This window comes from Neomonachus schauinslandi, chromosome 12 (assembly GCF_002201575.2).
Source record: "Neomonachus schauinslandi chromosome 12, ASM220157v2, whole genome shotgun sequence".
NCBI lineage: Eukaryota > Metazoa > Chordata > Mammalia > Carnivora > Phocidae > Neomonachus > Neomonachus schauinslandi.
Genome location: NC_058414.1, coordinates 94,733,604 through 94,745,095, shown reverse-complemented (window position 1 = coordinate 94,745,095; position 11,492 = coordinate 94,733,604). Strand labels below are relative to the sequence as shown.

The 11,492-nt window shown below is 39.1% G+C and overlaps 1 protein-coding gene across 1 annotated transcript; it reads right to left on the bottom strand.

Annotated features, from left to right (window-relative positions):
- Nucleotides 1-1,285: 1,285 nt before the first annotated feature.
- LOC110582909 (olfactory receptor 2A5) lies at nt 1,286-2,214 on the bottom strand. Its single transcript, XM_021692946.1, is given in 5 exon segments — nt 1,286-1,590; nt 1,593-1,661; nt 1,664-1,711; nt 1,714-1,827; nt 1,830-2,214. Coding segments are annotated over 5 exon segments (921 nt in total).
- Nucleotides 2,215-11,492: the final 9,278 nt, after the last annotated feature.

Below are 11,492 nucleotides of genomic sequence, written 5' to 3'. Positions count from 1 at the left end.
ATCATACACCTGAATGGCACACGAGCCTACCAGAGAGGAATAGAATTCAAAAGATGACATACTTAACATGTTAAAGAAATCACTGTTGTCATACTCTTTTGGCCACTTAGTTCCCAAACTTGTGTTAAAAAGAAAAAAAAAATTACTCTTCCTCATCATTCTGACCACTTGGGCCCAAAATAAGTGATCAATATTGCCTGGAACAGATGCTCTTGGAATTTTGTTGAGGTTCCTACAAGTCTTTACCGGACTTTGTCATGTTAGTGGTTCTAAACATGAGTCTACATCATTATGTTAAGCTACTGGCCTCCCTTCATGTCTTCCTTTTACAAGATTTTCTTACTCTTGTGATATATTTTCTTAAGATTTTATTTATTTGAGAGCGAGAGAGAGAAAGAACACAGAGGGCGAGAGCACAGAGGGAGAGGGAGAAGCAGACTCGCCACTGAGCAGGGAGCCCGATGCGGGGCTCAATCCCAGAACCCTGAGATCATGACCTGAGCCGAAGGCAGATGCTTAACTGACTGAGCCACCCAGGTCCCCCTACTCTTGTGATATTTTATGCCATCATCCTAACGGTCAATTATTACCTACACCTGGCTTTGTAATCTGAACACTGGAAAAGGAAACTCTCCCGAATAACTGACTCTCATATTTATTCTAAACACAAACTCACTTAAATTAAATGGAGCAGAATTAAATAAAAAGAAACAAAGATCCTGATATTTCTCTGCCTCTCATATACATATAAAGAATCCATAAAATTAAACTTTACTTTTCACAGAAATAGATTCCTTGGGCTCAGATTTAGATAACTTTTCAGAACTAATGTCATCATCCTTAGACTTGAAATTCCTTAGTGCATTTCCAAGGAGGGGACTGCGTAACAAGGTCAGTATTTATCCTCTTATTAGAGGTGCACTATTGTACAGAATATATTATGGCATTATTAGCATATACTTACAGCAATAAGGGAGATGGAAATCTTAAGGGAGATGGGAGAGAAAAAAAGCCTCAAAAGGAAAGAAACTGGATCTTAGGTAGCGCTGGGACCTGGCCAGAGGAGTCCATGACTCTGCTCAGTGCTTCACCAGTACACAATTCTTCTTGTATGGCCTGTGCTTTGTGGTCTGGATGTACCCCATATCTAGGGACAGAATCTGATCAATATATATTTTTAATATTGAAAATCTGAGACATTAGATTCTTAAAGCATTTCTATTACCTTTCCTCCAAATCTCATTGAAAACAGGTCTTCCGCCTTTAAGACTGTCCCTGGCATCCCTCACATTGATCTCTCCTTCCACAGCGCTCTCCTCAGGGCACCCTTGACCTCCGCGTTCCTCAGGCTGTAGATCAGTGGGTTCAGCATAGGGTTGAAAGGGCTATAAAACAGGGAAAGCATCTTCTGCTGCTCCTCAGGGTGGTGGGATTTGGGGGCCACGTACACGACAATGGCACTGCCAAAGAAGAGCCCCACCACACAGAGGTGGGAGGAACAGGTAGAGAAGGCCTTTCTGCGGCCCTCCCGGGACCGGATCCTCAGGATGGCAAACAGGATGCGTGAGTAGGACACCAGCACCAAGCAGAGGGCCCGACTAAGATCAACATCCAGGCAACAAAGATGACCACGTGGTTGAGCCAGGTGTCAGCACAGGCAGCTTGAGGACAGACAGGATTTCACAGAAGAAGTGGTTGATTTCATGAGGCCACAGAAGGGCAGCCTCAGGATGAGAACCACATGGACCAGGGCCAGCAGGGAGCCACATGCCCAGGAAGTCACCACCAGGGTGATGCAGACCCTCCAGCTCATGATGACAGAGTAATGTAGGGGTGGCAGATCACCACGTACCGATCATAGGACATCATTACTAAGATGAGACACTCAGTGTGAGCAAAAGCCATGTATAAAAACGTCTGCATTATGCATGGGACAAAGGAGATAGTTTTTTCCTTGTTGAGGAGGTTTGCCAGCATCTTTGGGACATTATTTGAAGCATAGGCTATGTCGACGATGGCCAGGTGGAAGAGGAAGAAGTACATGGGGGTGTGCAGTCGGGAATCCAGCCAGATGAGCCCCAGGATGATGCTGTTCCCCAGCAGGGTGAAGGCATAGAACAGGGAGAAGAGCCCAAAGAGGAACACCTGCAGCTTTGGGCTGAGCGGGAATCCCAGGAGAATGAATTCTGTGACCCATGTTTGATTTTCCGTCATTCCCTGGCAGCAGTATCTGTATCAGTTGCTGCTGCTGCAGTAGGCTGTGTGCTGAGGAGCAAACGCAGGTCTGGGTTAGTTCTCAAACAGAAAGAGGGGGTTTAAAGTATATCCTGTGTGTTACGTCAGCTGGCGATCCTTTTCAGAGCCATTACGTCAAATCCTTTAATCCACAGAAAAAAGGAAAGAAAATTATTCAAGTAGTGTAAGTGAGCACAAGGTTGCATGTACTATTTTGATGTCTACAGAGTTTTATTTAACTTTGATCACAAGACCCTTATTTTTACTATCATGATGGCAGTCACATAATAATTTATTTTCCAGAATGACAAATTATTTCATTTGGGGGAAAGTCCCATAGCCATATTCTCATATATGTTTACTTCTAATTGATTTAGTTTTCAAATTTTGTTCCCATTTTTTTTTATCATTTGTTTTGCTTTTATTTTATAACTTGCGGAGTACATTGCACATAGCAGGTGCTCAATAAATGGTAGAGTAAATAAATGAATGAATGAATTAAGGAATAAGATTTATAAATGTAACCTCAAAGAGATCTGTTTCCCTCTCTGTTCACTAGCTTTAGGGCTTTAGCAAATGAAGTTGGCACTAACTTTTTTACTTCCTGATGCTACACAGGGAAATCTGACTGTTTCCCTTTTAAGCACGAACAGAGCAACATCACTATTCTGGTCAGCATTCATAGAAGTAATTTATGGTATAGGGTCAGGGCAAGTGGTTATCATGTGAAGACTTAACTATATAATGTTTCTATTCCTGCCGCACCCCACCCTCTTGCAGAACTGCTTCCCTGGCTCTGTGTAGATGCTATTTCTGGACCCCCCTGCATTTGGGCAGTACCTAATATAGCACCCATTTGTTGGATGGATGGATGGATGGATGGATGGATGGATGGATGGATGGATGGATGGAAGGCATTACATTAGGAATAACATCCAAAGTGCCTATCCTAGAATTTAATCAAATCTTTGACTTTTCTTTCATTTTTTCTGGCTGCCATTCCACCAACCATATGGCCACAGGGATGACAGAAAGGGAATCCTGAAATGTTCCATAGAACTGACTATATACACCTATTATATGACAACTCATGATATACTTGATCATTCTCAATATGCAGCTTATGATTCCAGCTCTGAAAATTTCAACCCTATCTTAAGACCAGAAAGCTGCCTGCCCATAAGTTGACCTTGTACCTCTTGTTCAGGATGCTAATTTCTGAAGCTCTTCCTTCCTCCAGGCCCCACCTTCTCTCAACTACCACACTTTGAAAAAGGCCCCTTACTCACTGTGATACCAGCCTTTGTCTTATCTTAGAGATAGGATTAGATTTAGAAGAAACTGCACAGAAGTCAGCAGAGATTTTGAAGGTGAGAGTTGATGATCTTGCACCCTCCAACTGTCTCTGAAAGAGAGACTTTGAGGTGCAGGGCTTGTCCCTGTTCCCTCGACACAGGCTGATGTAGGTACTGGGGCCTGCTCACCGTGAACACCAACAGTAAAGGTTTTACAGCAAGCTCGTCTTCACCCAAGCGCACCCAGATTGTCTCTGAGTATCCCTGGGGGAGAGGAGACAAGGACATACATCTCTACCAGGAGAACCAAAATTGTTTGTCTTTCTGTCTCCATTTCTCTGGGCCCTGGGGATGGACATTCAGAAGAAAAGGAGCTGGCAAATGATGACTTAATACCCAGATGAATCCATACATATGAAACTTGTGTAGTAATAAGAACAAATGTACTCCTGGGACCACAATGCAAATTATACCCCTCAAGTATTTGGATGGTGATGGGTTCCTGGATCTCTATCTTGTCCCAGATGGATTTGTGAAGCTTGGAGGAGGCAGAGCATCATCTTCATGAGACAGTGGGTTGAAAGTTGGCATTGATTTTTTTCTTTCCTCCTTAGATAATTCTAAGTTGGGTGATGGTAGATAAGGAAAACTCTTCTGTCAACCTTCCTACACTGTGCTGAGTCCTCTCCATGTAGTACCTGAGATTTGACATGGGGTGTTGGAAGTAAGGGAAAACAGACACCAAAGTAAAAGTAAAAGTGGCCTTGAAGAGGAGTCTGATAGAAGCTTTGGGATTTGGGGGCAGCACATCTTTACTGTGATACACTCGTAAAGTTCTGTGAACCTTCTAATATAATAATGACTTGGACTGAGGTGCTGACTTTAGATTCACATAATAAAACATAAACAGAGAATTTCTTGAAAATTTTTCTGATTGTCTCTCTTATGTGTGTCAGTCCTATATGTGTATGTGTGTGTATTTTCTCAATGGGCAGTTTTAGAGAGAAATATCCAAAACTCATTTATCAGATCACATTTTGTTCTTTACTTAAAAGAGGAGAAGTGAATTGTTAATGCATGAACAATGTAGTTCTCTGTTAATAAGTGAAGGAACGATATATGCCTATGGTTTCTGGCTGACAGCCTAGTCAAGGATTCAAAGCCCATGTATTTCCATGGGCAGAATAAAGAAGCTCAAGGAATAAATATCCTGAAACTTTGGAGGAGTGAAAAGTTTAGAAGTTAAAAAATACAGTGGTTAAAAAATTAACTGAAGCCTTTAAGATAAATTTATTGACTACCTGAAACTGGAGAACTAAATAAAATATATTGCCAAGAGGATTTTAAGTTTCTATATAGTATCCACATATGGATACTTTATATCCATAATTATCCACATGTAGATACTTAATAATTTAAGTCATTCTTTTATTAATGCAATCATTCAATTTACATTTACTGAGCATCTGTTATATGTGGGCACTGTCCTAGACACTGGAAAAGCAAACATTAATGAGATACTGCCTTGATATTCAAGGGCCTTACAGTCTCCCTTCAGAGTGAGCCATGCAAATAAACAATACAGGAGTTGTGACAGAAGTGTGCACAGTATACCATGGTATTGAGTAAGGGTGTACTAGATCATTCTGAAAAGGAATTGGTACAGGCTTTACCATGAATGAGATACTTAAGCATTCTTCAGGAGGATATAAGGTGTACAGGACATGCCAGGCTGTCCCCTAGGGCATAAGGAGGGAAAGGCAAAGAATGATATTGGAAAGGGAGTTCACAAACAAGCTTCTGTACCATGTCAAAGATGTCGGTCTTCATTTTGAATAAAGAGGATTATATGACGAAATATGTAGTTACAAAGATTACTTCTTGTTTAGTGTAGAAGACTTTAAAAGAATAAGATTGGAGACCACGAGGACAAGCTATCTGAAGAGCTGATGTGTTCCAGGGAGAGATAATGAGTACTTGAGTTAGGGAGATAGCCAAGGGGACAGGGAGAGAGAATGCATATGAAACACAATTATCAGTATTTAGTGATGTTGTGTATGTGCTGAGGCAAAAAACAGATCTTGGATACCTCCCAGATTTCTGGCTTATGTGGCTGTATATAGAGTGGTTTCATTCACTTATACAAAGAATACCTGGGGGAGAATTACGATAAGGGCTGAAGAAGAGTTTTTTCATAGTTTTTAATATGATATGTTTGATGGGCCTATGGCACATACAGGTGGAAGCGTCTAATAAGGAATTAACCGAATTGTTTTGGAGTTCATTAGAGATATCTAGCCCAAAGACATGGACTTGGGAATCATATGCATAAGTGATAGTTAAAGCCATGATAATGAGGAATATTTAAGGAGAGCAGTTTCAGTGAGAAGAAAGGACAAGAACATTATCTTAAGAATGGCCAATTTTTAAGAGATGGACAGAGGAAGATAAATCTCCAAAGGAGAGTGAGAAGAAAGATCAGAGAAATAGCAAATCAGAAAATAGAAAAGAAGGAAATCAGTGAGCTATGCTCTGTCTTATGCCAGGACACAAACTGAGATAGTCACTTTAATCCTATGAGTAATTCTATTTTTTAGATACAAGAAAATTCTTCTGCAGAGAGATACACTGAAGTTAATATTTATAGAAAAAATAAAGTAAGACCAAAATTACTAAGAGAAAGCCATTATTATCCTTCAAGAAAAATACGTCGCTTTTTTTGCATCATTTCCCATTTGTATTGACCCATACAAGGGTGAACATTGTGCAGTATGTAGAGAAAATTTTAATTTCCGGAGAGCCTGTTAATAAGATGTTAACCAGAAATATACTACAGTACAAATGTACAGTGACTTCCTTGTGAAAATGAGAAGTAGCTATTACCCTGTGTAAAAAAGGACTCAGCTGATAGCATATGATGCCAAGGATAAAGACGCACAGGACCAAACATTTCCAAAGTGAGAATTATAGTTCATCCTGCTAGGAATCCATCACATTCAAAAGAAGCTTCTGTTAGTACCCTGGAAGCATACCCATCCTCCAGTAACTCATCAATTAATTCCTCAACACACACAGAAAGGCTGTTGAATAGGAAAATAATGGATTTCACACCTTCTTATTTTTTTCTCCAGTTAGGGGACAAAAGTCCACATGATCTTTCATATCTCCAGAACTACAGTACAGACTCAAAAAGAAGGGGAAGGAGCGAGGACATTCTCAAACACAGAGTCAGTGTCAGATGGCCTGTGCATTAATAATACAATTTTGGGGGCGCCTGGGTGGCTCAGTCGGTTAAGCATCTGCCTTCAGCTCAGGTCATGATCCCAGGGTCCTGGGATGGAGACCCACGTTGGGCTCTGCTCTGCAGGGAGTCTGCTTCTCTCTCTGCCTGCCGCTCGCCCTACTTGTGCTCTCTCTCTCTCTCTGTGTCAAATAAATAAATAAAATCTTAAACAATACAGTTTTGAAGGATAAATTGTATATCTGTTAATTTGTTTTTTTTTTTTTTAAGAAAACCATTCAATTCTCCCTTAACCTTTCAACTATTACCCATTTTGTAGCGTGGGCTTAGGTGATAGAGAAATGTTTCTCAAAGCATGGTCCAAGGACCACCAGCATGAGAAGAGCACTTCACTCTTTATAAGAAAAAAAAGCACTTTGCAAACTCTAAAACTCAAAGTAAATGTACAGTTCTATTTTTAAAAAATCTTTTATGCATGCAAAGAACCTTAGAGAACACTGAATCCAAAGGTGTCATTTTAAAGATAAGAATACTGAAGCTAGGACAGGTATGACTGAAGGCAGATTTCAGATAAGAACCCAGGCATCTCAAATCTAGTGTATTTAAAATGAAATGTTCGGTTTTCTTCTTGACTTATCTATCACAGTAAGTTGCCTCACTACACCCCCTGCCAAGTTACGCAAGTGAGAAACAGTCATTCCTGATTCTCCTTCCTCTCCAAAAGGTATCTGAATTCTGTTCATGACAGCCCATAATCTAAGCACCACGGGGTGGTGGGGAAGGTGTATATCTGGATAGGAAGGGAGGAAGAGTTGACCCTCCTAGTATAAAGGGCCTTAAATACATACCTTCAGCATGGTTTCCATTATTAATTAGTCAAATGAAAATACTTGATCTGTGCCTTTCTTAACCTCTGTGAGGCTTTATTCTAGTTGAAGGCGGACAAAATCCACTAAACTAATGTAACGTCTCTTTAACTTGACTTCCAGCTCCTTTTCCACCTCCTGCTTAAAAATTTTCAATGTCCTCTCTTTGAACCATATAAAATCCAAATTCCCTTTGAAGGTTATGAGAGTGCTAAATGATCTGGCCCTTCCGGCTTCTCAAACTATATCTCTGGAAATCTTCCTCTTCGATCAGGGAGTTAAAGTTATACTGGACCTAGGCCAGTCCTAGATCATATCAAAATCTTGCCAGCCTCAGGGTTTTTGTGCTCGCGGGTCCCTATGCCAGGAGTGTGTTCTCAGTTTAGTTATCACTTGTCCCCTTCTCCCCTACCACACTACCATGTCTCATAGCAGCACATGCACAAGCTAAAATTTGTATGCCTTTTCATTGCTGCTTCTTTGTCTTCTCTACTAGACGCAAAGTCCCTAAGGGCAGGGACTACGTCTTGTATCATTATACTGAAAACCCCAGTGGCTTCTTATAGTAGGTGCTCATTTAATTTGCTGCATAAATACATCAACACATTTATGATAATTAGACTTATTTCATAGTGGCTAATTGAAAAGAGTTAAGAACATAATATATTAGTCAATTTGTGCTTTTTATGAAATACACATTTTTATTGAAAAAGATTACATTATTATAGCCTTAGAAAAGCAGATTTTCCTCATATGTTTGCTCATGGATCACCATTTCCATTACACTGAGCAGGACTTGTAAGATGTTCAGTTATCAAACTCCCTTTGCCTAACTTCTGTCACTGTTGAGGTTTTTTTTTTTTTTCCTTTTTTCTGATCTCCTTTTTCATTTCTTTCTCCCCCGATTATTTTCTCCTCCCTCCCTCCTTCCCTTTTCCTTGCCTTCTTCCTCCTTCCCTCCCTCTCTTCCTTTTATCTTCTCTTCTGTGTGTTCTCTTGGGCCCTTCCCCTCAACACTCTTCTCTCCTTTGAATGTAAATGATTTTCTGGCATGGTGTGAATCATAATTAAATGAAGAATGTCAAACAGGACTTGAGATAACAAGGTAACAAATAGCAAAAATCAAAGCAAACAAAAAAACAACAGCGGTAAAGCTTTCTAGCAGCCTCAGATCTTAAAGCTCCTGTGCTGACTAATTCAGGGGGCACATACCCCATGTTCCTCCTCATATCTACCCCAAGAAGGTTTAAGTATGAATAATGCATGGGCTACCTGAGTTAGGAACCCTACTGACTTAGCTATTCCTCCTCTCCCAGAAGGCCTAATTTTTCATATTAAGAGAAATCTAATCATAATTTTTGATTTGTCCTTTCCTCTTTCTTGACAAATAGCCTATAGATGCATCTTTAGTAACACAGGTAAAGAATAGGTCTTTTCAAAAAGTTCAACACTGGACTGCTTGTAACTGTATCAATGTTCCTCACTGAATATGGCTGAGCGTGAGCTAACATCCACATGAGGAGGGCTCGTGCTATAACCCATTGGTTAGTATGGAATAGTGGCCATAACACTCAAGTTTGGATTCTTTTGTAAGTTTTTTTCTTTTAAGTTGTTTTCATGCCAATCCTGGACACACGGTAGGAGTGGAAGGTGGTGGTATAAATTTATTTCCCTTCTTCTCCATGACAACTTGCATAATATATAAAACATCTGTAATACTGGTATATTAATCAAAGACTATTGGTTTATCATTGATCAAGAGAATAAGAGGGTTTCATGTTTCTATAACTAGAATGGGGATTAGTCAGAAGAAAATTCAGGAGTGCTTAGAACCTGAAGTTCAAGGCAAAGTTTCTCTTAAGCTTCTTAGGTTGAGATCTAGGTAAAATTCATATGATTTAATGATTACTGATGTGGAATTATCCCACATACAGAATCTTAAATATCCCCAAACCCTAAAGACCATGAGATGTCTCACCTACATTACTCAGTGGAGGTCAGACGTTTGAGATTTGGTGAGAATTGCCCATTACAGTGAATTCCTTGCCAGTCAATGCCCCTTTGATAAATTATTTTAAAATAAATAAAAATTGTCTAGTTTAAATTTGTATATTCTACTTAATTGTATTCTCTATCTGGACACATGTTTAATCTCTAACTATATCTAAAATCCTTGAATTGAATTCACATCTATCTCTAGAGACATAATCCTTCATCTTCTAAGAGTTCAACTGGTAATGATAATTAACACATTGGTTCACTTCCTGGTGTATATCAGGGACTGTGCCAGGAACTTTGCATACCTGCTCTCATGCAGCAATTGTTCCAAATATACCCCAAACTGAATAACTTCATGTGAATGAGAAAATTGAGACTCCAAGAAGTTAAATAACCTTGAACCCAGGTCTGTCTGATTACAAATCTCATAAATAACTTAACTACTGCCCTATTCTTTGTCTGGTATGTTGCATTTGGTAAGCCCAGGAGGACATAAATATATATACCATATGCAGGATGGTCATGACGTCTGAGTTCCCTTTGCCTTAGTGTTTATTACACAAAGCCATTTTTAAAATACTTTCAGCTTTCCTTGATTTTAAATTAACATACATGCTCGGGCGCCTGGGTGGCTCAGTTGGTTAAGCGACTGCCTTCGGCTCAGGTCATGATCCTGGAGTCCCAGGATCGAGTCCTGCATCGGGCTCCCTGCTCGGCAGGGAGTCTGCTTCTGCCTCTGACCCTCCCCCCTCTCCTGCTCTCTCTCTCTCATTCTCTCTTTCAAATAAATAAATAAAATCTTAAAAAAAAAAAATTAACATACATGCTCAAAGTAGAAGAAAATCAAATTCACCCAAAAGGCAACCATTCAGAGGTAAATTTTGTTAACATTTACTGTATTTTTTTGTCAGACTTCATGTAGTTTTAACATAGCTGAGCTCATACTCTATATAAAACTTCCTGTGCTACTATACCATTTATCATAACAATCCAGGCAATCTATCAACAAACTTAATTTTAATAGGTGTATAATACCCATTATATGAACATATCATAATTTACTTAATCATTTTTGTATACTTAGATTTTTCCATATACTAAAAATAGTATACTACTTTAAGATATTATACTAATACTATACAAGTTATAGTATATGCACATACTATAAATAGAGGAATATTTTTGTGCATAAAACTTCATTTGGGATTATTGCTTTAATTTTTAGAAATATAGTTACTAAAAAAAAAAAAAGAAATATAGTTACTGAATAAGGAGTGCCTGGGTAGCTCAGTCCGTTAAGTGTCCGAGTTCTTGATTTTGGCTCAGGTCATGATCTCAGCATCATGAGCTTGAGCCCCACTTGAGGTTCCATGCTCAGCAAGGAGTTTCCTCTAGAATTTTCAGGTTCTCTCTCTCCTTCTGCCCCTCCCCCCTGCTTTTTCTCTAAAATAAATAAATAAATCTTAGAAAAAAAAATATATATGTATACATATATACTTACTGAATGAAAGATCAGAAATATTTTCATGACTCAAGTCAGTACAAACAAATGGTTAGATCAGTGAGTCTTGCTCTACCACTTATTAGCGTGTGACTTTAGGCAAGATACTTAATGTCTCAATTATTTCTTCATTTTTAAATTGGGTATAACATCAATACTTCAGAGTTCTTGTCAGATCTAAATAGAAAAATAAAGAGATTACTATTACTTACTATGTTATGAAAGTACTCTCTGAAAAGATAGATCCAATTAATTTTTCCATCTTAAGTATGTAAGAATTTCTTCACATCTACTTGCTTGTGTCTTTCTGCGTACAGGTATATAATTCTTAGACTTCAGTAATTTGTTAGTTTAGG